We start from the raw sequence: 27,639 nt of genomic DNA, 5'->3' as shown, positions 1-27,639 counted from the left end.
GCAGATTCCTACATTAACATCTTGCTGGAAAATCTGGAGGTTTCGCTGATCCAGACGGGCCTTGAAGAGAAATTCATATTTCTCTAGAACAACGACCCGAAGCATACTGGAAAGAAGACCAAGTCTTTTTTCCGGTCTTGTCGGATCAAACCGCTGGAATGGCCTCCACAAAGCCCAGACCTCAACCCCATCGAAAATTTGTGGGCGATTCTCGATGCCAGGGTTGAAAAAACTGGTGTTACCAACAAAAATAATTATTTTGAAGCCTTGGAGCGCGCCTGGGAAGAACTAGATCCACAACACCTACAAAACCTGGTGAAAAGCATGCCGAAGAGCCTCCAGCAAGTCCTTAAGTCCAAAGGAGGACACATTAACTATTAAATTGCTTTTTATTTTTCTTAAATCATCTTTTCTGGGGCCAAGAAGGAAGTGGGCACTTATTTTTGTCACTACTTTTTTTTCAATACAAATTGATTTTCTTTTTCTTTAAGTAAAATTCTTTTTTTTATCAAAATTTCGTAAGTGCAACTTTAAAAGAACATCAAAAATAAAATATCACAAAAGATTTAGGTGTGTTAACTTTAATTTGAACCAAATCAATGAGAGAAATTCGAAAACTGGTAAGGTGGGCACTTTATTTTGCCTCTCACTGTATTTTTATACGTTTATATGCCTAATCACAAATTTAACTCTGATTTTTTTCAACAATAAATATTGCCTTACTAGTGCAATTGATACCTGTGTCTCCTACGAACGAATTTCCCATGAGTAGCATTGAACTACCTAAATTAATTAAGGGCACATTATCACACGGATTTCCTTCACCCTATACATATTCCCAAACAAATTAAAATTTAGCTATTTTCAATTATGTTTCCAATTATTATAGGACTGAAGATTTTTAACAAACAAGATTTTATAAGACCCATTTCATGCCAAATCGAATTTCGAGCTGGTAGCACCCTCTTAGATTTCAGTGAAATTTTGCGGGTTTGCCTACTGAGTTTTTCCAAAATTAATCTATCATTTGAAAATGGTCAAACTTTCTCATCTTTTTTTTTTTCAGAATGATGTAATCGGAAAATGGTAACTCCTACAAAAATGTGTCAGTTACTTTGCATACTAAGTATTTCCAAAATCGATCTGGACTATCGCTTAAAAATGGCCAAAAATTTTGGTCCAAAGTTCATAAATGTGTTTTTTTAGTAACAAGGTTGTACCGTTTTGATTCATATTACGGACACTTAAGGCCTCAGTGAAGTATAACCCAGCAGAGAGCATACAAAATAAATCATTCTGTATGATTCTTTAGCATTATCAAGCGTTGGAAGCCCTTAACTTTCGAATGGTGGATAAAGAATTCGCTTCCGCAACTTGAAATTATTAATAAATAAAAATGTGTGGCCTTTTCATGATTCTTATTCCGGACGCTTCCTCATTTTTGCCTCATATTCCGGACACTTTGATTCGAATTCCGGACAGCTCATGATAATCATTAATGGAACAGTCAAATCATTATTTGAAATCGTCAAACCACTAAAGAGACATCTAAGGTAGTTGGGCATTATAAATTTTCAAAGATATTTATGGAAAATGCTTACTAAAATGAGCCTTGAAATCGAGAACTTTTAAACGGCAAAAATTGAAACATTTCGTGTGAAATGTTTCCCATACAAAGTAGAGTGTCCGGAATTTGAAGCTGTCCGTAATATGAATCAAAACGGTAACATAATTTGATTGCATTATTGTTTTGCTATAAAGCATAGTTTTGATCTGATTTATTGCTGCTTTCGTTTATTTCAATGTACAAATATCTAACTAGTTAGACAAAAACATAGATAAAAATTTGGCAAACAATTGAAATATCACAATGTTTTTTTGAAATTTCGTAAAAAAAATTTGTGCTAAAAATTTGCTTGTTTTTTTTTTTGTGTTGTATTGCTGTGAAGTGAAATTCACAACATATTTATTTTTGATTGATTCAATATCCCTGTTCTTATTATTTTTGAAAACGATTTGTAATCTAAAAACAATAATGTTTTTATAATTTACAGCTATTAAATATGCAACAAAATTTTATATTGTTTATGTTTTCAGGTTTGCTATACCTCAAGTCAAATCCACAACTGATTATCTCATGAGTGTTATCTAAATTGAATCAATACACGTGCCTTGCCAAACGCAGTGTGAAACGTCTTCATCATAAATAACATAATTTGCATTAACTCCTATCCAGTTCTCTGTTCGCTCCCGTCCTCTCCTCCTGCCGGCCAAGGAAGCGCGAATGAATAATTGGACATGGATTTTCCTGATGAGTTCCACTTAATAAATCGGATGGAGTTGAGAGGGCATGTGATTTATTGGATCATTCATTGCCACGATCAGACGATCGTTGAAGGTGTTTTTGTTTGCCATTCCAGTGGAGCAGATCATAACATTTTCGTGGGAATATTGAAATAGATGAAACCAATACGACTTACCATCATTAGATCGCCGCTTTCCAGATGCTTTCGCATCAGAACGGCCGCCATGTTCTTTCGGTCTTGGTAAATGTTACCAAATGAGTCTTCTTCCGACGGATTCTGCAATAAGAAGTAGAAAAATGGGATGCGTAATTAGTGATTTGATTCGTTAAATTATGGTTCATTACTATTTAATTTGGCATTGTTCTCTGTTTCCGCATTGCTGTTTGAGGCATAATTAAATAAGCTTGTAATTAGGGAACCCTGTCAAGGTTGTTGATTGAGTCTCTAGAAATTTAAGTGAGGCCTATTCCTATTAGTAGTAAGGAGTTGTTCCGCCCTTTTCAAAGGTTGGTTCAGATTTTATTGAATTCTTACAGCATCTCCAGAAATGTTACAAACCATATGACAGGCTACATTTTTTTAAATTCATCTAATGATTTGTAGCTCTACTTGAAACATCCTAAGAATTCAGTTAAATCTTACGTGACTTTTCAAAAGGACCTATGTAACAATGAGGGATTATTTCCACTCTCGCTTTCCTTCAATTATTACAGTGCAATACTAAAGCTTTTGGGAAATTTTTCACTACAGATCAAAAGAGAATGTCCTTTGCTGGCATTTCATAGAACAAAAAAAATGCAACAAAAGGGATTAATGTGGCTCAGTTATAGATGAAGGAGAAAGTAATCAAAAAGAGCCTCTTAATCAGTGCTATAAACATTAGACACTGCAGTCATTTTATTTTTCTGCATTCATCCGCTACCGTCACACAGCACGTGCGGTAGAATGAACATCAGAACTGTCAATTGAATGTCGTCTGACACGATGACATTTACTTAAATCATAAGTTTAGTATGGATCTCAGACACATCGGATCAGAAACAATAAGAGTAGTTTGAACTTGCTTGAAGTTTCGAATGTGACACAAAAACAATGACAGCAGCGCCTATTACAAAAAATGACAATGACCGTGACATTTCCTACCAAAGCTATCGTGGTCAGAGGCACTCAATTGACATTTTTTCCGATATTCGTTTGATCGCTCGTGTTGTGAATGTTTGAGAGAAGCGCTGGAGAATATTAGCGAAAACGTGTTAACTAATGTGCTTACTTACAACACTGCACTTAACCCTTCCATTACCAACCCCCCTAAACGAGTGTTGGAAAAAACACGTTTTGGGCTGTAACTTTTTTGTTTTTTGATATTTTCTTCTAGTTTGAGGGCTTGGACAGAATTTCAGGATTGGTCACCTGGTTCCGGAGTTATTCCGGAATCAAAATGGGTGTTTTGAAATGGCCACTTTCGTAAAAGTGAATTTGCAATATGAAATCAGCTGATTTTTTACAATGATCAGCTCTATAACGATGAGGACGGATGTCTACAAGGCCATCATGGTCACTGCGTGCCACGGATCACAATTTCCGGATGTTCCGGGGAACCGGTTCCGGGGCCATTTTTGGAAGCAAGTAAATACTATCATGCGACACATCAAATTTCATGATTTTTCAAATAATTGCATTCCATGACTAAGCTGCACAGTCCAAAGCCCATTTGGCCACTTTGGAACCGGTATCCGGGTTTCCAAGGAACCAGTTCAGGGGTCAATTATCAAAAATCAGTGAACATCGTCATGCGACACATCAAACTTCATGATTTTTCAAATGATTACATTCTATGACTGAGTTGTACAGCTCAGAACCCATTTGGCCACTTTGGAACCGGTATCCGGGTTTCCGAGGAACCGGTTCCAAAGTGGCCATTTATTAAAAATTATTAAGTTTTTATGTTCCGGAGTCAATTATTAAAAATCAGTGAACACTGTCATGTGACACATCAAACTTCGCTATTTTTCAAATGATTGCATTCTATGACTTATCTGCACAGTTCAGAACCCATTTGGCCACTTTTGAACCGGTTCCGGGGTCAATTATTTAAAACCAGTGAATATTGTCATGCGACACATCAAACTTCGCGATTTTGAAAGCTATTACATTCTATTGGTGAGCTGCAACGCTTGGGATCTATTTGGTCACATAGGAACCGATTTCCGGGATACCGGTTCGGGGACAATCTTCAAAGGCGACTGCACTGTTCAGAATCCATTTGTTTACTTTGGAACTGATATCCGGGTTCCCGAGGAACCGGTTTCGGAGTCAATCATTGAAAATCAGTAAACAATGTCATGCGACATATTGATATTATTAATATATTGGGATTCTGTGGAAACGGTTCCGGAGTAATATTATTTTTTAGATGAGTCTTCGAAGGTAAGTAAATACTGCCATACATCAAACTTCATGATTCTGCAAATTATTGCATTTTATGGCTGAACTGCACTGTCTTGACCCATTTGATTTTCAAGGAAGCGAATAAATCTTTGTTAATTTTTGAAGATGAGTACACGCTGTTATGTGGATACATTCTGGGGGAAGAATGCTATCAAGCGACACATCAAACAAAATTATATACCAACAATTTTTGCGTCATATGAATAGCTTGAGCTAATTCTTGAAATTGCAACACAAATTGGTTCAAAAATTCATCAGGGAATAGCTTCAGGAATCTTTTCAGGAATTACAAAAAAAATCTCTGATTCTTTATATAGTTTTTCAAATATGACATCTTGCAATCTAATGAAATTTGACTGCAGATTTTTTGCAGAAATTCTAAAGGAATACATACCTTAAATAAATCATGGAAATTTCTGAAAACATTTCTATAGAATTCTGAATTATCACTTATAGAGCTCTAAAGAATTTCTCAAGAAATTGCTTCACAAGAGAAGATTTCTCTATAAGTATTTCTAGAGGAATTTTTCAAGGACATCTTTGTAAAACTATGATACAGTCTACTCTCCACATCTCGATATCGAAGGGACCATCGATATAGGGAGAGATCGAAACAAAGAACATTTGTGTAAATGAACACTCGATTGAAAATCACTCCGTTACCAGGAAAATGATAAACAAACAGACGTCATTTCGTATTTGAAATTTGTTTTGGATCACTATCTAGTAACCTTTGATAATGGGCATATCGGTATATGGACAGAAAACCTGGAATGAAATTCACATCAAGATAGGTAGATATCGAGATATGCAGAGTGAAAATGTTTGCAAAATGAAGGGACCGAGTCATCGATATAGGGAGAGATATCGAGATGTAGAACATCGAGATGTGGGGAGTCGGCTGTAGTTATTCCGAACGATGTCATGATCAGCTGAACTCTCCTGATTAATTTCCTAAAGTTAATTCAATTGAGGGTGTTACATGTTTTCGACTAAAAAGTTTTAAATTTTGCAGTATTGCTACAGTATACTAAAGTGAAACAATTTGTGGGCTTTGTGGCCGTGCGGTTAGTGTTACCAAGCATTTAGCCGCATCGAGTCAAGGGGTCCACACCCCTTCGCTGACCCCTTTGATTCCTGCTTTAGTCCGGAAAATTTTTCGTCAGGCGTTGCATGCTAGTCTATTGTGTAGTGTGTTGCTTCCTTCAATGGGCAAATCGTGCACTGGAAGCATTACCGTGTTGATGTTAAAAAACAGCTATATGATACTTGAAACAGAAACTTTCCTATGGAACCTGCGTTTCAAATTCTCAAGAGTGAGTTAAGGAAGATTAAAAAAATATATAAGACATCCATTAAGTCGCCAGACAATGTTTACTCACCTTCGAGACGGTTCCTCGGAAACCCGGATATCGGTTCCAAAGTGGCTACATAGGTCCCAGACATTGCAACTTATTCATGAAATATACTATCTTTAAAAATTTTAATGTTTGGTGTATCGTATGACAGTATAAACTCATATTTTGATACCGCAAACGATTCCTCAGAAACCCAGATAACGGTTCCAAAATGACCATATGAGTTCTACACTATTCAATCCAGCCACGGTATGTGAAATTTGAAAAATCATGAAGTTTGATGTGTCGCATTGTAGTATTAAGTCACCTTTGAAGATTGACCACGAACTGGATTCTCGGAATCCTGGAAATCGGTTCCAAAGTGGCCAAATAGGTCCCAGGCGTAGCAGCTCACCCATAGAATGTAATGACTTTCAATATCACGAAGTTTGAGGTGTCGCATGACAATGTTTACTGATTTTTAATAATTGACCCCGGAACCGGTTCCTTGGAAACCCGGATACCGGTTCCAAAGTGGACAAATGGGTTCTGAGCTGTGCAGCTTAGTCATAGAATGCAATCATTTGAAAAATCATGCAGTTTGATGTGTCGCAAGACAATGTTTACTGATTTTTAATAATTGACCCCGGAACCGGTTCCTCGGAAACCCGGATACCGGTTCCAAAGTGGCCAAATGAGTTCTGAACTGTGCAGCTTAGTGATAGAATGCAATTATTTGAAAAATCATGAAGTTTGATGTGTCGCATGACGATGTTCACTGATTTTCAATAATTGACCCCAGAATCGGTTCCTCGGAAACCCGGAACCGGTTCCAAAGTGGCCAAATGGGCTCTGAACTGTGCAGCTTAGTCATAGAATGCACTTTTTAGAAAAATCACGAAGTTTGATGTGTCGCATGATAGTATTTACTTGCTTCCAAAAATGGCCCCGGAACCGGTTCCCCGGAACATCCGGAAATTGTGATCCGTGGCACGCAGTGACCATGATAGCCTTGTAGACATCCGTCCTCACCGTTATAGAGCTGATCATTGTAAAAAATCAGCTGATTTCATATTGCAAATTCACTTTTTCGAAAGTGGCCATTTTGAAACACCCATTTTGATTCCGGAATAACTCCGGAACCAGGTGACCAATCCTAAAATTCTGTCCAAGCCCTCAAACTAGAAGGATATGCGCTTCTTGTGTCAAAATTTGGTATAAAAATATCAAAAAACAAAAAAGTTACAGCCCAAAACGTGTTTTTTTCCAACACTCGTTTAGGGGGGTTGGTAATGGAAGGGTTAATGTTAGATAGGTCCTTTTGAAAAGTTATACGAGAAATCTCTATCAAAATGTGAAAAATAAGGAACGATTTCTTCTAAACAATAGTTAGATAGCTTCTCCAAGTAGTTTTGGTCCAATGAATCTGTTGTATGCTCCTTTTTGAGCGTGCGACGAAATCAGGAACGTGTCCGGTTCACATATTGCGGTTACGAAAATAGTATCGGTTATCTATGTTTGTGCTCACGTATTCATTTCAAATTATATCTCTATCCTTTCCTATATCCAAACTCTAGGGTTTTCTTGTTGAAATGCAGAGGACTCCTCGGCTTCCATAAAGCAAGTAACACGTCAACATTTCCCTCCCATCCGCAAATTGATCTGCATCCGGACGCAGCCGGTGCCATTATTGTTCGTTGAATAATAGAAGCATCAGAGATCACTGAGTATGCTACTAATACTAATGAGTAGCGTCTGTTGGTTCCCTGTGTAAGTACACTCCATTGTGTTTTTTCACGGGGAATGCACACCGTGCAAAAAAAAAATCGGTTCAAAATTTCAAAAACCGTGCAAAAAAAGTAACACTATTTCTCGACGTTTCATGCAAAAATAAGATTTTGGCGGAAAAAAATGTATGAAAACTTTTTTTGCACGGCCGTGTAAAAAAATCCGTGCAAAAACAGAATCGGGTTTACTGTACATAATGTACTAACGGAATAGCAATCATGCTCATGATCAAAACAGTAACTCTTTATGTTTGAAATAGTATTTGCTCACTGAAAATCATTAGTTAAGTCAAAAATTGATGTTTCGCCTGATTGGGACTTGTGAAAACTGTAAAATTTCTAACATGCAGTAAACTTCGAAGCTGCTTAAGAGGCTAACAGTAAACTTGTCAAGAACTTCTTCCGAAAGATCTGAAGAAGTCCATAGTAAAACCCTTATTAAGCTCGAAAGCTGCTTAGGATGCTCCTCCAAACTTGATTGGAATTCAAAAATTCCTTCAAAGTTTTTCCAAGAATTTCTTCGAAGTTGCCTCTTGGAAATATTTTGGGGATTCTTCAGAAGATTTCTACAGATATTTCTTTAGTATATCTTTTCCAGAATCTTCATCAAATTTTCCAAAAAACTTCTTGAGAAATACTTCAACATATTCTTTCAAGGAGTTCTTCAGATAATCAATCAGGGATTCTCTTAAGATTCTCTCTAAAAATAATCTCCTATAACTCTTTCAGGGATTCATCCAAGAAATCGTTATAGAATTTCTCAGAATGGATTTCTCAAAAACATTACCATGACTCAAGCAAACCTTGATTGTATAATGATGACTCCCAGATCCACTCTTTATTCAAGTAACACAAACTTCTTTCCATGACAACTGTGGAAATGCAGAGGCGTCTTCTGACTCTAAAAACAATGATTGTCTAACTAATAATCTTTTCGTTTCCCTGATAACAGGAAGGACGTGGTCGTTATTTACTTACAAATTTTGAGTTCTCCATTTGTGCACCTTGAGTATGGTAAGCTAATCTTACGCACTAGTAATTGAATCTTCTTCTGATCAATCATGAAGAAGCAGCTACAAATTGTTCGGTCATTCTCTGCGTCATTCCCACTTCTTCAGGATGATTTCTGAGGATTCCTCTATAAACGCTTCAAAAAATTTGGGCTATCTCAAAATTTCACGTACTTCCTATAGGATTTTTTTCTGAGACACCTTTCTTTGATTCATACGGCGATAGTCCCGGTGGTTTTTACAGGAAACAATCAAGGGATTTAATCAGATATTCCTCTTATTTTTCCTCCTGGGATTCCCTGAGGAACTCATCAATTTTTCTTCCACCATCTTATCAAGGGTTTTTTTCCTACAGTCCTTCTGAGCATCACTTCGGAGCTTTCTCCAGAAGCTCAGCAAGAACTTTCCGAAGGAATGTTTCAAGTACTTTCTCTGGAATTTCTCCATGGATTACTCCAAACATCACTTGAAAGATTCCTCCAGCTTGTATTCTGAGGATTCAACTAAAAATATTCAAACAGTTTTTTTTCCAGAATTACTTCTAGAGAATACTTCATGTATCTCTCAAAGGCTTCTGCCAGAAGTAAATCTTGGAGCTCCTTCAGAAAATCACTCTAGGGATGTTTTTTGAATCATTTGAAGAATTATCAGGAAATATCTTTTAGAGAGTTTATGGCGATTTTGGGTGGTAAATGACTGGGCAATGCGTACCATTGGAACTTCACGTACCTGCAGGTATAAAATAGATCCCACTTGTGGTCCTTAGCCTCTTGTCCAGTAACTCCTATCCCTACCTCCCCGTGGTGCCGCCTGGGGTACGAGTAACCGTAGGGAAGATCGGGTAACCAACCGTGGTGGGACCTTGGTCGTATGCTGACAGGGAAGGGAGGCTCCTCTCTTCTGAGGGTGTAGCTTATCAGAGCGTCTGTTCTACATGTTAGGGCGGCTCAAAACAACGTCTGTTCTCCATGTTAGGAGCGGCTGATCATCGTCCTAGTGCCAGCGTGGGACTCTAAACAGTGCTGTGCACGATGATCCTCCGGCGAGACAGGGGGTTGGTGCAGGCCTTACAAGCCAGCCGCAAAAATCATCAGTACAGGAAGCATACAATGTAAATTCGGACCGGAACAATCGGCATAGACCCAGGCATCGAAAACGGACTTACGATTGGAAACTCGGATCATGTAACTGTAAGTCTCTCAATTTCTTGGGAAGTACCCGCATTCTTTCCGAATTATTGAGGGTCCGCAAGTTCGACATCGTAGCGCTGCAGCAGGTTTGCTGGAAAGGGTCGACGGTACATACGTATAGGGATGGTTATACCATCTACCAGAGCTGAGGCAACAGAAATGAGCTGGGCACAGCTTTTATCGTGATGGGTGAAATGTAGAGGCGCGTGATTGGGTGGTGGCAATTTGACAACAGAATATGCAAGTTGAGGATCAAAGGCCGTTTCTTCAATATCAGCATAATCAACGTGCACAGCCCTCACCTAGCAAGTGACGATGACGATAAGGACGCTTTCTACGCGCAGCTGGAACGTGAATACGACGGCTGCCCAAGCCATGATGTCAAAATCGTTATCGGAGATCTCAACGCTCAGGTTGGCCAGGAGGAGGAATTTAGACCAATTTTAGAAAAGTTCAGCGCTCACCAGCTTACGAACGAAAACGGCCTTAGACTGATTGATTTCGCCGCCTCCAAAAACATGGCCATACGTAGTACCTACTTCCAGCACAGCCTCCCGTATCGATACACCTGGAGATCACCCCAGCAAACTGAATCGCAAATCGACCACGTTTTGATTGATGGAAGACACTTCTCGGACATTATCGACGTCAGAACTTATCGCGGCGCAAACATCGATTCGGACCACTACCTAGTGACGGTTAAAGTGCGCCAACAACTCTCCGTTGTGAACAACATTCGGTACCGACGCCCGCCACGGTACAATCTGGAACGACTCAAGCTACTCGAAGTCGCAACTGATTACGCGCAAAGCCTTGAAGCAGCGTTGCCGGAAGAGGGAGAGCTCACCGAAGCCCCTCTTGAGGACTGCTGGAGTAGTCTCAAAGCAGCCATAAACAACGCAGCGGAAGGTGCCATTGGGTTCGTGGAAGCAAATCGACGGAACGGTTGGTTGGACGAGGAGTGTCAGATGGTTTTGGACGAGAAGAATGCAGCGCAAGCCGTGATGCTGCAGCAAGGCACCCGTCAAAACGTGGAACGATACAAACAGAAGCAAAAACAGCAAACCCATCTATTCCGGGATAAAAAGCGCCGCCTGGAAGAGTTGGAGTGCGAAGAGATGGAGCAGCTGTAACTTAATGCATCCCGCAAAGGCTTTGTGTCACGAGCCAAAATGTGCCGGGATAAGGATGGAGGTATCTTGACGGACGAACGTGAGGTGATTGAAAGGTGGAAGCAGCACTACGATGAACACCTAAATGGCGCAGAGGAGGAAGACCAAGACAGCAGGAGGAATGGCTTCATCAGTACGGCGAATGAGGGAGACGTGCCAACTCCCACAATAGGTGAAGTTAAGGATGCTATCAAACAGCTCAAGAACAACAAAGCAGCTGGAAAGGATGGTATTGGAGCGGAACTTATACAAATGGGCCCGGACAGGTTGGCCACTTGTCTGCACCGATTGATAGCCAGGATCTGGGATACAGAACAGCTACCGGAGGAGTGGAAGGAGGGAATAATATACCCAATATACAAAAAGGGTGACAAGTTAGAATGTGAGAACTATCGAGCGATCACCATTCTTAATGCAGCCTATAAAGTGCTTTCCCAGGTCATCTTCCGCCGTCTTTCGCCACTGGCAAGCAGATTTGTGGGAAGTTATCAAGCCGGTTTTGTGGACGGGCGATCGACTACAGACCAAATCTTTATGTTGCGGCAGATCCTCCAAAAGTGTCGCGAATATCAAGTCCCTACGCACCACCTATTCATCGATTTCAAAGCGGCCTATGATACCATCGACCGCGAAGAGCTATGGTAGATTATGGACGAGAAGGGTTTTCCCGGGAAACTGACTAGACTGATCAAAGCAACGATGGATAGTGTACAGTGCTGTGTGAAGATATCGGGTGCATTATCGGACCCGTTTGAAACACGCAAAGGACTTCGACAAGGCGATGGTCTTTCCTGCCTCCTGTTCAATATTGCGCTAGAAGGTGTTATGAAGCGGGCGGGCTTCAACATGCGGGGCACGATCTTCAATAAATCCAGCCAGTTCATTTGTTTTGCTGACGACGTAGACATTGTCGGAAGAGGGTTCCAGGTGGTTGCTGAACAGTATACCAAGCTGAAACGTGAAGCAGATCGGGTTGGATTGAAGGTAAATACGTCGAAGACGAAATATCTGCTGGCTGGAGGAACCGAGTGCGATAGAGCTCGCATAGGCAGACGCGTGACGATCGACGGGGATAAGTTCGAGGTTGTGGACGAATTTGTCTACCTCGGATCATTGATAACGTCGGATAACAACTGCAGCAGAGAAATTCGAAGACGTATCATTGCCGGAAGTCGTGCTTACTATGGACTTCACAAGACCTTGCGGTCTGGTAAACTTCACTTTCGTACTAAGTGTACCATGTACAAGACGCTGATAAGACCGGTAGTCCTCTACGGGCATGAGACGTGGACAATGCTCGAAGAGGACCTGCAAGCGCTAGGAGTTTTTGAACGACGTGTGCTTAGGACGATCTTCGGCGGAGTATGTGAGAACGGCGTATGGAGGAGAAGAATGAACCACGAGCTTGCGCAACTCTACGGTGAACCCAATATCACGAAAGTCGCCAAGGCTGGAAGGGTACGATGGGCGGGACACGTTGTGAGAATGCCGGACAACAATCCCGCAAAAATTGAGTTCAACTCAAATCCGGCCGGTACAAGACGAAGGGGAGCGCAACGAGGTAGGTAGTTTGACCAAGTGGAGCAGGATCTTGGAAGTGTGGGGCGATCGAGGAATTGGAGGTTAGCAGCCATGGACCGAGTTAGTTGGCGTAACATTGTGGCGCAGGTCATGTCTTGAAGGACGTAGAGCCAGCAAAAGTAAAGTAATGGCGATTTTTATACGAATTCTTTCCGCGACCTCTAGTTGGATCTTCAGAAACACATTTGAAAATTTTTTAATATTTATACAAGCCCCGGAAGAAGTGGAAACCTAACAACGTGTTAATAATTTGTTGTTGGTGAGATCTTTCTGTATTGCTGTATACATAAGACAATTCCTCAAAAAAATCTGTAAATTTTTTGAGATGCTTGCCTAGAAATCTTCCAGGAAGTTATGATAAACAAACATTTTTGTTGAATGAGTTGAAAAAGTAACTCTTGAACATATTGTGACTGAATAAACTGTTAGAAAAATTAAGGAACAAAATAATAACAATAAAAATAAGTTATTTTTTCGAGTTTTTATTTTTAACTATAGTTGTTGAACTTTCATTCGTCCTCTAGATCATTATTACACCTATTTTTTGCTTTAAAAATTCAAAATGTAAAAAAGAGATGGATATTTTTTCCTCCCCTCCAATATTTTCGGATTTTTGAAGGTGACATAAGGGGTCATACAGAAATTACGTCACGCTCCAAGGGGGGGAGGGGGTCAAGCCAAGCGTGACAAGCCTTACAAAATTTTCGAAGGGCTCATACAAAAAGAGTGACAAAGGGGTAGGGAGGGGGTCGAAAAAGTTGAAATTTAGCGTGACATAATTTGTGTACCATCCCTAAGAGAAAATTAATATTTGTATGAGGCTAATTCATGAAGAAATAACGGAAATTATATTTTGGATAAACCTTATTGGATTCCATTAAGAATTTCAGCTGCAACTAATCAACAGATCCGTTCAAATATTCCTGCAATAATTTCCTCAAATTATTTCAGTGTTTCTGACGAGGATTTGTCCGAGAATTCTAGAGAGTGTATCCAAGGACAACGCCATGAAATCGTCCAAATGTTTCTGACAGAATATCTTTCGTAGTTCCTCCGGGAGCTCTATATCTCGTTGTAATTTTTCTTCCGCAATAAGCTGTTTTGTATTGCAAATATGCTAGGTTTTTTTTTGTACAGAACTTCCATGTACTCCTTGTCAAACCAATCGTGTATCATTAAAAATTCGACTGTTGATATCAATAAATTTAACTATAACAATCCGTTAATTTTAAACTTGAGATTGATTGGCCGCCCTCTGGTTTCGACTTCAGTATTACCAGATTAGCTGTACTAACACAAGATATGCTTGAGCCTAAGAGGCGTTCTCAGTTGATAAGTGCTGGTGATCTTCTATTTTTTGGCAACTTTAGACAATAGCCGGTAATACCACTGCATCTACGCGAGTTTATGCCAGAAGATACAAATGTTGGGGGTAAGGCGATTTATGGCAGAAGCTTCCTTTGGTTAATAGGTTGCCATTGTATTAGGCGTAAGGAAAAGTAAGGACGTAAGGAAAAGGATTAAGCTTAGAAGCGTAAGAAATGGTTTCTTGTCCGTTTCTGGTTCTAGTGATGAATGCTAACAGAAAATAGTAAGTGTTTTATAAAATGTAGAAAGGGTAAGTGAAAAAAAAGAGCAGATTTTGAATCGAATCAATCAATTTCTGTTTAAAAACCAGAAGCATTAGATTGCCATTAGACCAGCAAGCCTGTCTTCATCTGCAATAAGCTATTTGCGACAAAGTGATACTCTGTATGAAGCAATTTCTCCATTTCCGGTTTCCTGAACCCGAGGTCACCACTTTACACCACTTGAAATCCTCTGTATGTAATAGATCTCAACCCATTACAATGTTCACAACCCTATCAATCACCTCTCAACCAATTTCAATAACGAACGAGTCATCCTTCCGACCGACCGCCAAAAGAATCAACATCGGCAATTACAAACCCGGACACCCACTGCTGAACTCCATCACACTTATCCTATTATCATCTATCTCCAACATATTCGCAAACAATCCAATTCACGATCGGTGGCGGCGGTCCGGATTACTTCATCGATCCGAATGTTCGCTCTGATTCAGCACAAACGAGGCCAACCATAATAGGTCCGTAACACCGGAGACAGTCAGTGTGCGAATTTTCTTTTATGATGTCACACCTGACAGATGAAAGGCTCCTCCTGGCCTGGTGTCTGCGCTCCGTCTATTCCAATAGGTAGTGGCAGACTACCGTCGCGGAGTCATGTCCCAGAGCTGGTTATCCATCTGAGCAAACAATACACGCTACTCCTGGTTTGATGTTGAATGACACCCCGTCGTCGACGGTTTTGCTTGGTGGATAAGCTGTGTGTGACGCCTAATGACAGAGGCCAACTATGCTTCACATAGCTATGTAGAGAGGTGCACAGCAGAGCGGTTCCGGAGTTCCGTAGTATGACGACGCGACGACGATCATGGTCTTTTAATAAACACATCCGCCTACGTCCTGCGATAGTAATGTGAGACCGTGACAGTCCGTCACCAACAACCGTTGTAAAGAGTGTCATGTTGGAATGGTTTTTCGCGCTAGCACCAATCAATGCTTTCAACCAAGTGGAAAGGAAATGCAGATTGGACCATGGATTTTCACGACGAATTGTGCCTTGTCATGTGATACAAGAAGTCTAGCGGTTTGTGACGAACTTTGTGCAATTTGAAGGACAGGTCGATAGTTACTTTGAAAGGCCAGCTGACCGGTCATCATCGCCTTTACTGGAATCGTGACTGGTGAAAACGTTGTGGTCAGCTACTAGCGTTACTTAATCGCATTTCGGGTGAAATGCGGGATGTGTGAAAGTTTCCGTTCAACCCCGAGTGCGACCTCAGGAGACACCCCAGACAGCTGAATCAACGCCACTAACGCGAGAACAATGCGCCCCCATCACCAACTGACCGCTCTATAATCGTATGGATATAGGTTTCCTAGCTCGCCCAAGCGTAACCAAAGCTGCCGGTGGTGATCAAGATTTATGACCAAGTCACCAACAAATGGAGCAACAGCAGCCACCACCGCCACGTCAATTCCTGTCATTTGATATCAAATGAAGAAATTATACCCGTTCTGCAGAGAACTTGAGGGTCTTTATATCGCATAAATAAAGCAATATCTGACTCGCGGTATTCAGCCGGAGATGTTAAGGTCAACTCGATTCTACACCGGCTGCTGTGTGCTGCGGTGGTGATTTCTGTGGTTAAGTCAATCGCACATATGAATTCCATTGCGAAATTGGTTGACTTTGAATCGAATGCGAGTGGTATTGTCTCGTAAAACAGGTGGCCTAATAGGTAATTGGACGCCCGCTGCTCAAGTTTGCCAGTGATCTTGAAGTTATTTGAAAAATGCGTCGGCGATTAAGTTGTGATTGGTTTTTATTTATTGCCCGACCAGTTTCGATTCCGAAATGATCGATGTCCGCTCGCATAATCCAAGTCGTTAAGTTCAGGGAAATACGACGGAATCGGGGTTCATTACTGTCGACAGCCGATGTGCTGACTACGGTTGGCAGAAAATGGACACGTGAGGCCTTATTCTCATGCACAAAGGGTTGAACTTGGTAGTCGGTAAGTCGGTTTCAGCGCACACTGCAAAGCGTTATCCAACCCGGTCGATATCGAAACCCGTCAAAACTTTCGATTTTGTTTGAAGCGTAAAAGTTAAGCGCCGCTGACTGAAGGATTAACCTTCTGTCTGTGCTGGAAAAATGTTACGTTGTCTGTGCCTTGGGGTCTTATTGACCCCAAATTCAAAAGGTGATAACTTCGCAAAATTTCAATGGATATTGGTTTTTTCAACTGTTTTGAAAATAAAATTTATTTCAGCTTTACTTAAAAATGTACAAAAATCAGTTCCAAAAAGGGGTTGAACTCATCGCACTCATCGCAATGAGGCGTTATTGGGAGAAAAAGATTAAAAAAACGTGAAATTTAGAAACTTTGAACGCTTACATATCAGAAACATGTTTATATAAAACTTTGCTTTTTTTTGGTAAAGGTTTGCAACAGAGAAAGAGCTATAATGTTACACATTGCTAGTAGGGAATTTCACCGCATGATGGCGCTAGCTAAGAAAATATTATTTTCTGATTTCTCTAAACGATTATTTATTATTCTGATGATTTGGAAAATATATGTCTTCGGCAAAGTTGCTCATTGGTTCAAGTGCTATACGCTACATGTTTGCTCAGTTCAAAATTCTACAAGTAGGAGGCGCTATGGAGCCACTAATGTTTTTAACTCATATACCTCAGGATGAAGAACAGCTAGAAAGCCGATGTTATTGGTAACGTTGTTCGTCAGGTTCAGGACTATTTAGTTAGCTCCATACTTCACCACTAGAAGGCGCTAGTGCAAATTGAAAATTTCAAGTTTATATATCTGCCGATGTAGATCAGGCAGAAGGCTAATGTTTTCTGTATAGTTGTTCATTAGACTAAGAGCTTTGCGCTGCATATCGAATATACTAAACATTCCACTCCTAGGAGGCGCTAGTGCGTATCAAATGCTTCGTACTCATATCTCACGAAGCAGTACAGCTAGAAAGCCAATGTTTTCTACAAAATTTTTGTTTGACATTGACGTAGCTAGCATTTATTTTCTGGAGAGAGGAGGGATGAGGGCCAGCAAATTCTTGTTTTTTAGAACTAATGTCGGCCGCAATTATCACGATTTTCACAAATTTTGTGGTTCCCGAAGAATATCCCTAGAGATTCTTCCACAAACATTTCATGCTCAACCTTGTGCTTTTAAAAAATTCTCTGAGAATTTCTACGGGGATTCTTCATGAATTATTTCTGTACTTTTTCAGTGCTTTCTGCAAGAACTCCTTTACAAATTTTCACTCGGCTCGTCCGGGGATTTCCACGGAAAATTATTCCAGTGATTGGTAGTTATTATTCAATGAAAATGGCCTGCAGTTTTGTTGATTCTTAGTTTGGAGAATCTCTATCAAATTGCGTAAAAAATCTTCGGAAGAGTTTCGCCAGAGAATGCTTTAGAAATTCTTTCAAACATTTTTCCAGGAAGGGCCACTTCGTAACCTCTCGTGGCATAGGGATAACGCGCCCTTTCTAGAGAACAAGGAGTCGTGAGTTCGATTCTCACCGAGAAGACGTGTAACTTTTCCGCAAACTTCACATTAATTTGTCCATTTAATCCAATTGCAAAGTATATGTAATCTTTAGTTTTTAGTAGTAGCCAAACATCCACTCGGCTGGTTAGCCGTAAACCACGAATAATAATTAATTAAAACAAGTCTTTAGAGTTTACACATTGCTTTCCCAACTTAGCCGTTCAAGTTTTTCCTGAAGTTTCTGTTTGGATTCTTTTAATAAATCTTTTTTATAATCGCTCGGAACTTTTTCAAGAACTGCCTGAGAAATTCAAGGACTTCCTGCAAAAAACACATCAAGGACATCCTGCAAAAAACACTAAATGATTGTTGTGGCAGTTTCGCGATTTCCGTTGGAAATGGAACGGTGAATAAAACGGCCACTTACTGTAGCTTAGTAACTATGCTCGGCGAGTGTAGCGCTACCGACTACTTCACTAGTACAAAGCTCACAAGGTTCAATTAGGAAAATGTTCTTAGTTTCTCAGAGAGTTTCCTTTAAAAAATAATGATGTTGCCGAAGGATGTTTTTTTACTGTACTGTTGCTGAGATATAGGCGTTCAAAATTTTGATGATTATGGATTTCATTCTATAGACACCTATCTTTTTGTAGCTTGCTCGATTTGAATGTGGGGTCAATATGACTTCAAAGCAGAGAAGTTTTATTTTCAAGAAAATTACTCTAGAAAACTGTTTTTCAAGATATATGAAAAAAATCATAATCAAAACAAAAAATCTTGCAGAACGCAACGAGTGAACAAATTTCACAAATCAAATCACTAACAGAAAAAAGCTAACTCTTCAAAGTGCTCTGGGGGGTCACATTGACTCCCAGCGCACAGACAAAGGGGCTAAGCCGCCTTCGCTGCGTGCTTGCAGACAACAATCGCATCCAAGCGCTTCGCATTCAACCCGTCTAATGAAGATTGACGTGGTTGGGCCGTGGCGGCCGAAGAAGATTAATGGCGTGTGAAAGGGGCTTTGGGGGACGACCAGCTGATTGGAATTGATACGTCTGCCGATACCCTGCGGAGAGAAAGAGGGAGTTATCTTCGCTCTGAAGACAAGTCACGAACCAATGAAAGTGAATCTGCTGCTTGATCCAAGTTAACTGTTGATGGGCCCGAAGGCATTGGCCATCGGTTGAATAGGATGGTCCATTGTAGCTGGGGAAAATTTGATGGACAAAACGCTGCGCGTAGGAAATCGTCTTTTCACTGCGAATTAGTGAACGATTTCCGAAGGCATTTCCCATAAAATTCGGGTATTGGAAACGGCAAAAGACATGTCTCTCCCACAATTAACGTATCATCTTTTAAGATTATCCAATGTGAAGTCGTGCTTCTTCTTCTCGTCCTCACTGGGACAGAGTCTGCTTCATAGTTTACTGTTCAAGAAGCACTTCCACACTTATTAACTGAGAGCTTTCTTTGCCAAAGTTGCAATTTTCGCATTCGTATATCGTGTGGCAGGTATGATGATACTCTATATGCCCAGGGATGTCAAGGATATTTCCATTACAAAAAGCTCTTGGACCGACCGGGAATCGGAGTCAGACACTTTCAGCATGGCTTTGCTTTGTAGCCGCATCCATTCTAAACCAGTCTATCGTCCAAATCAAACCCATTCTATTTGATGGATGGATTCGTTCCTTAAGGAACAGGTTTCCCTCTCCGAGTGCATCATACCTCTAATCGCTCATCTTCATCAAACCCGGGAAACTCCACCGCATCGTACCCTCTCATCTTAACGGTTCCTATATAAATCCTGTTAACCAGCCCCCAAACGCCATACTTCGGCATACCCTTTAACGAACGTTACATAATCCCATCCGATTCTTTGATGAAGCGCTCAGCTGCTTGTTCGTTAGTTGACGTGCCCCCGCGGTGTGCAGAGTCAGGTCGCTGGGCCGTATCAATGGCTTGTTACGCTTTCATGCGCGGATCAGCCCTCCTCCTTCGATTTCCAACCAAATCGAACCAAATTCAATCGGAGCCGGAAGACAGACCTTCAATACCGTAGACAAAGTGCGACGGCGACAGAGGCGGAGACCTGTGTGTCTGCATTCAAGAACGACTTGAGTCGGGAAGTTGAGCGTCACCTGGAACCGTCGTCGTGAGTTATAAATTTCGAACTGCAACAAATCCCACCAACGCAATGCAACCTGCAGCAGATGATGATGGCGGTAAAGCCGAGAAAGAAAGTAAAAGTGAGTGCACGGTTTGTTTCAACTTAGGTAGGTACTCTATCGCGTAATAGGATTTCAATTATCTCGTTTGCCGGAGGACGCGGGGAAGCCACCCACCCACCAACCCGTTTATGGTGCACCAGCATGTTTGTGCACATATAGGCACTTGTTTCGGAAATTTTCGTACGTTTCCGCACTCGGTGCTGAAGTCAGCTACTAGCAGCTTTTAAGCGAAACTGATTGCAGATTTTTAAGGCTAGATGGGAAATTGGTTTTATATGTTACAATTTTCAACCCATTTTAAAGCCGTATCGCTGTCGTGGATTCTGTGAGAAAATGTTGTTGGATTCGAGTTTTATTCGCACAGCAGTTAGGTTCCGGATTTGAAAGTTTTGATTCGCAGATTTATTAGAAGGTAAATCATGATGGTTTTGATTTACTAAATGATTCGTAGCTGTTCTGGGGGGATTCATAGCTCAACAATAAGAGAACCTTCTTCCCTTTTTCTTCATGTTATCAATTGTAGTCTTTGAAGAAGTTTCTATCCTGGTCTCATTATATCGCATTGATTACACTGCTGAACACGTTTTTGTCTCAAGCACCAAAATATCTCTATTTACTTATTCAAGGGTTGCTGAATCCGCCGTTTTCAAAAATATCATAGCACGTCTAGTTTTTTGAAATATTGGCTGTTGTAAATGCAAAATTTGACTATTTCAGCCAATTTGCATGCAGGTTTTCCAGCTTGTCTGGCAATTTATATGCATAATTTTTCATAGAATATATAGACATGTCTGTAACAAAAGCTATCAACGAAGTTTATTATATATTCGATACTCAAAAGTAATTTTTTGATGGTTTAGAAAATTATCAAATGTTGCCATATAAGATCAATGAAGAATTTCGAATATAAACTGCAAGCATGTAGAAAAAATCTATTTTATCTAAATTGAATCGTGCAATTCCAACCAAATTATGTCTGAAATGAAAGTTTAAGTCATATTCAGCATATTTCACAGGTCTTTGATCACAGTTTTGATCACAGGTTTGATAAATCATAATTTGAATTTCTCGTAAACATCATAGAAAACAGTGTTTTATACAACTTTTGCGATCTAGAGCTAAAAATTGTGGCAAGCTAGAACATTTCCGAGAACGGTATCAGATTCAGCAATCCCAAATCTACTAGAGACATGTAATTTGATCCTTGAGACTCGCAAAAATGTAATTTTTGTTACGCTGTGTTATCAAAGTGTTAAAAGCGGTTCTCAAAATAGTTACAGAAAGTTCTCAGAAGTTTGAAAAAGGGATTCAGAATTTCAAAAGTGGTTCCTATAGGTTTTCAGTGGTTCCAAAAGCTCTAAAAGAAGTTTCCAAGGATTCATGTTTAAAAATTGTTTTTAGTGCTTCAAAGGATTGGATTCTTTGGATATCTCTGATATACAAACTTCAGACTATTAAAAACAAATCACGTGGGAACACCTGAAGAACTGTGATCATCACTATTAAGCACCATAAAACACCATGGGAATCACTGAGAACCACTTAAAGGCTCCCTGGGAATCGAGAATCTCTTTTAATAACAGAAATATCTAGAAAAAAAACTTGGAATTCATAAAAAACCTCTTGGAATCCCTAGGAAACGCTTGAGCAACTCTCGCGCAACTTTACAAAAGGACCCATGTAACAAAACACAGATTCCCTCCTCTCTCTCGCTCTTTTTCGATAATATGTCCTTGATTAGCGATTCATACAAAAATGCAATTGAAGAGGTGAAGATGGCTCAGTTATTGATTAAAGAGGAAGTGAAATAATCAAAAATAAGTTAGAAGAAATTTCAGCCCGAATTTTACAGTAATTTCAAGATAAACACTCGAATGTTTTTAATGATAATTTCCAGCATCAATGTCCACAACAGATTATCAAAGAATTTCAGACTGATTTCTGAAAAAAAATCCTAATAGGAAGAATTCAAATTTTAATTCATTGTTTAATATCAGAATAAATTGCTGATGAAAGCCAAATACCAGATAATTATATGAAAATTTACAAATAAATTCCCTCTGGGTCAATGTTGTGAAAAATACTCTGAGGGAATTAAAAAAAATCCTTTGAGAAATTAAAAAAAAACCTTCTGCAACTAAATGAATAACCAAATATGTATTGCTGTGTGCGTTTGAAATGCAAATACCAAACGCGGAAACACCAAACAAAGAAGGCGATGTCAAAGTTTAATTTTCTTTGCTAGGATGGCGGTGATATGGATCATGGTTGCTAAGTATCCTTTGGTTACTTTGTGTTACCGCATTTCAAGCACTGTTAGACTGGATTTGCACATCAAACGCAAACAGCATTAATAAAAGAAATCAATTCATTTGCAGTTACCCAAAATAATATGGCACTTGTAATATTACAGCAGAATCGAGAATGCTTAGAAAAGTTTACTGCAATCAGTCAAGCTTGGGTACCAAGTGTTGTACACAAGCTTGAAAGAAACTCCTCTGCGAGCAATTTCTGAGGCGATTTCGGCAATTTCAAATTTCGATTCATTTGAAAGTGCATCTAAATGCGATGATTTTTTTCTGATACTCTTTCTCTCTTACTTCTATGCGCACCCTTACTTACACTTCAAAACAACTCTTGAGTGACCCGTCCGAACAAAACAGCCCTCGCGGAGTTGTGATGTCATTCATTTTTGATGGAATTTTTCGTCCGTTGTGTTTTGTGTCGCATCTTTCTCGCTCAGTTTTCGTTGCCTCTCTGTTTAGTATTTTTTCCGCTCTCTCACAAAGATCAGCTCTCTGCTCTAGAACATAGGTACTACCGAACACTGGTGATGAGGAGGAGTTTCATCAAGCCAAACCAGAGGAATGTAGTACTCGAATGCAAACCAAAAAATTCGCAGTTTGGCCAAGATTAGGACCGGAAAATTGTGGACTGCATTAAGCAGTGGTTCCCAACCTTTTCGAAGCTGCGCTGCGACCCCCTTTGAAGAACTTTAACCATCTCGTTGATCACTAGACATGAATGTTCTCGTAATGAATGTTCATGGAATCCATACGAAGGTCTCAATATACATCGAAATTCTCTAATTCTGAAATCTAAATTTGTCAAAATGATTTTATTTTTGGTTCATACCTTGGGCAATAACACGCATTTTCGGAAATTTTCTTACGTCTCTTGAAACATTTTTGTATTTTTGAAAAACGTTTGAAAAATTGTATTATCTTACAACCTACAAATGCCTGGGTCGAATTTAACGTGTAATACAAAAATTTGTATATTTTTTCAAGTACAATCAACCTATAGCAGAATAAGAACCTGGTGGAAATATAAATAATTTCAAATAGATTTTCCGTTAGTTACACGGAAAATAAAATATGTGCCTCAAAAAATGGGTAATATTATATTTTTAATAGTATTGCAAAAACTCATTTATCTTATTATTGTCAAAAATCGGTACTCAGAAGAAACTTCAACAAAAAATTAAAAAGGATAAGGATACTCAAAAATAAAAATTAGACAAAACCAAAAACCTGAATTGATAAATTTGCGAATAAAAATAAATCGTTGAGCCAACTAACGATCTTCAGAAGAATTCCTTGAAAATTCACCAGTGTTCTTCAAAAACCTAATCAATGAGCTCTCAGAAAAACATCATTCGAATTTAGCTTCCAACGAAATTTGTTAGCTCGAACCTTCTTGATTGATCCAAATTGAAAGCAATTATACATGTTTTTTCTGCTCTCGTCGATATAAGCTGTGTAATGTCTTCAGAGAAGTTATCGTAATTGAATTCTGCATCTTCTAAAAAAAAGTTGAATTGGGTGGTCCTTGTTTGAAGAAATGTGTGGTTGCGCTCTTTAGCAAACTTTAAAAAAATATTATTATGTACAACTGACCATGACACTTTTGACCCAACTTTTCATTTGACCATAGGGTGGACCCAAAAAATAAGTTTTGTTGTCTAACTTTTTGTTTTTAGTTTTACGTGAATGTGTCCTTCAGAATAGATTTAGAAGAAGCAAGGATACACATTTTTGCTGAACATTGCATGTTTGTAATTCTTGTCATTTTAACGTTATCAGTTGATTTGAGTAAAAACTATGAAATTTTTAGATGTCCATAAGGGATGGTACCGTAATCCGGGGTAACATTGATCAGCGGGGTAACATTGATCGGAATGACTCATCTCGTTAAAAGTTCAAAGAAAGATTTATTAATGAAACATTTTCGAATAATGAATAGTGCCTCTCTTTCTTATATTCATAAGCTAATGAAAATTAAGGTTTTTGCCAAAATTGCGTTTACTCCATGCGTAAATTTGTCAACTTTTTGAATCAATGATTTCTAGCACTTTCACTGACACTACCAAAAATTCATGTCTCACATGAGTTCTGCAGACGATGTGATCAAGAAAAATGCGATTGTTACTAAATATGACATCGCCGAAAACGATTCCGTTGTCAAATCTTTAATAAGTTTATTCATTTAGGCAACAATAACTAATTACAATTAAGAATGTAGAATTTCCTTAGGAAATTGCCTACTTTTAGGCGTATTCCGCGGTCCAAGGTGTTTTTAATTTTTAAATAACTCAAAAAGTAAATGACTTGTAAGAGTTTGGTCTTCATATTCGGCTTCAGGGGCCATGATTTTAGTAAGTAACGACATTTCTAATATTACCGAACGTTGTTTACTTGGGTGATCAATGTTACCCCATATCAGCTGAATCAAAAAATCACTTAAAACATTTATTCAAACATGTTTAAATCTTTCGAAAAACAAAATAAAGTATAAAGTTAGGAGCGGTGGGTGCCAGTACTTGTTTTAAAAATATAAAACTTGTAACATTTGTGTTGTGAAATGAAAAATTTGAGAAAAACTCAAAAAAATGATCAATGTTACCCCGGATTACGGTACACAAATTATGTCACGCTATATTTGGGCTCTTTCGACCCACTTCACACCCTTCGCAGCGCTTTTTGTATGAGTCCTCTAAAAATTTTGTATGGCTTGTCACAATATAAAATACCACCTCCCCCCCTCCCCATGGAGAGAGACATAATTTGTGTACGACCACTAACTCATGAAGTTCGTTCGATAAAATTTTTCTTTAAGTATTATTCGAAAGACCATACATTTGACAATTTTTGCTATTAAAACTGTGACGTCATTTTTGTTTAAATAAGAACATTAACCTCTAAAATAGTTTGCTCGATCAAATGAAACTAATCTTATTGGACTAGAGTAAAAAGTTACAATAAAATTAGAATTATTGAAGGATTGACCAACATAAATCTAACTACAATGTTTTTATAAAAATTATAGGGTCAATTTGAGCTTGTAAAAAATCATGATTTCAAATGGAGTACTCTTAGGCAACAATTGTATTTCAAAATGTGCTCCGCGAGCTAAACAGGCTGAAAATCCCTGGCATAGATAATCTGGTTGAATATGTCGATGTGCAATCGGCAGAAACCTCTCAATCATACAAAAAAAAAACAGTTATTGTATTAGAACTTATCAACACATTGAGTCAAAGAGACGAAAAAGCGCAATAATTATTTTGCCACTTTTGAGTTACATGAGCGACAACTCCTGCATGAATAATCTTAAGAGTGAGATGTTAAATTTCAGATTTTCAGAAAAGAATTTCAGATTTTTTAGCGCTGGTTCAAGGTTTTAACTTAGTGCCGTTTTGTATCAAACTCCGAACATGACTCATATTCCGAACAGCGACGATTTCAAAGTTAAAAATTGATATTTTCACAACTTTCATATGTAGATATCTTGAATCATTAAATTCAATTTGATACAAAACGGTTGTCATGATTAAGTTGTCACTGTAATAAAAATCATGCAAAATCTATGAGTTTTTTGTATATTCATGTGAGTTCACCTCCAAGCGCTAGTTCTCCTTTAAAGCCAGGAAGCTTAATTACTTATCATGATCTGATAGATGGAGCAAACTCGTACACTCACAACAGCTATGAGTGTTCATTTAGTAATCTGTGGCTGAGAGACTCTCCATAAACGTTGGCTCCAGCTTAATCCACGTCCTTCATTTGACAGCTCTTGATTACTGCGAAGCTCTGCAAACACCTCATCAGGGGTTTAATTCTGAGAAAATTGAGAGACTCTCTCACTTATCACTCTGTGTCACAATCATGATCCGCAACACTGTCTGTTTGAGTCTGTTTCTGCTACAGTTTTGCTTATATCAACAAGCTCCAAACCTGGAGATCACTATTGGTATAGGATGTTTGGGGATTGTTTATCATGTCAGTAAAGTAAAACACCTACCCCCAATGGCAAATGAGAGAGAAAAGTGGGTTTTATCATCGCTCTCTCTTTGGGGCTCTCTTTCGCAGCTGCTATTTATCAAACTTATTACAACTTGCAATTCATTTCCGATCATGGACCGATGAATCTATGACAAAAGGTCGAAAGACAAAAGGTCGAAAAGACAAAAGGTCGAAAGACAAAAGGTTGAAAGGACAAAAGGTCGAAGAACAAAAAAGAAGGCACAAAAGGTCGAAAATCATTTTTTAAAGAAGGAAATTTCCCACCATGCAAATCGTTTTCGACCTTTTGTCCTTTAGACCTTTTGCCTTTCGACTTTTTGTACTTTCGACCTTTTGTCTCTCGACCTTTTGTGCATAAACCCGAGCAAAAAGCTGCAAAGAGGCAATGAAGAGCGGAAATGCTCTCCCTCGAATTTAAAATGGAGAAAAAAAAATCTCTATCTATGAAGTACTGAAATTTTTAAAACAAAATCTTTACAACCGTGGGAATGAAAATAAGCAAACACAAACGTGTAAACTCTTCATCCGGCAGAGTACGTACTCTCAGTTTGTAGGTCAAGAGCAAAGAATCAGCCTGGTGGTCATGGCCCCTAGGGATCTACGTACACCGGTTGGGAAGCCCTGAAGTAAAGAATAAACACGAACTGAAATTAATTTGTGTGGTTCAAATAAATAATTATTTAAACTACGTGATTTAAGCTTTCTCAGACTTGCTCAGACAGACAGAAAAATCAAAACGGTGTGTTTTGCATTGTTCGACGTTTCGGTTTAGTTATTAGATTTATGGGAATAATGTTCATTCTATAGAAGGCTACAAACATAATCCAATTTGACAGAAATCCAACTTTATTCCAGCATACAATCGGAACACATGTATCAATTCCACAAACGATAGCCCCATATAGGAGAACAAGTGCATCGTATCTTAGTTCCCCCATGTCACCACATCAAACTTTATCGCACTGCCATTTACGTCAACTATTTCCAGCTTACCTACATGTCACAGCCAGGCAGCTTTATTTCCCCTGACGACGACGACATGTTCCAAGAACCAGAATAGAACGAACGCTACTTAGACGCAAACCATGTCGAGGTCGCGAAGGTCGATTCTAAACTAGTTGCTGGCAGTTGGCAGTTACCCGTGTCCGGTCGCATACAACT

At 39.2% G+C, this 27,639-nt stretch overlaps 1 protein-coding gene across 6 annotated transcripts in view; it reads right to left on the bottom strand.

The window, feature by feature from the left end:
• Positions 1–27,639, bottom strand: part of LOC5568400 (A disintegrin and metalloproteinase with thrombospondin motifs 4) — a 535,411-nt gene that overhangs the window by 291,050 nt on the left and 216,722 nt on the right. For all 6 annotated transcript variants that reach the window (XM_021849517.1, XM_021849518.1, XM_021849515.1 and 3 more), the window contains one exon: positions 2,481–2,582. In XM_021849517.1, the coding sequence (XP_021705209.1) occupies positions 2,481–2,582 (102 nt within the window). The remainder of the gene's footprint in view (positions 1–2,480; positions 2,583–27,639) is intronic.

This window comes from Aedes aegypti, chromosome 3 (assembly GCF_002204515.2).
Source record: "Aedes aegypti strain LVP_AGWG chromosome 3, AaegL5.0 Primary Assembly, whole genome shotgun sequence".
NCBI classification, from domain to species: domain Eukaryota; kingdom Metazoa; phylum Arthropoda; class Insecta; order Diptera; family Culicidae; genus Aedes; species Aedes aegypti.
The sequence above is the reverse complement of the archived record's forward strand: the minus strand, read 5'-3'. Positions and strand labels throughout refer to the sequence as shown.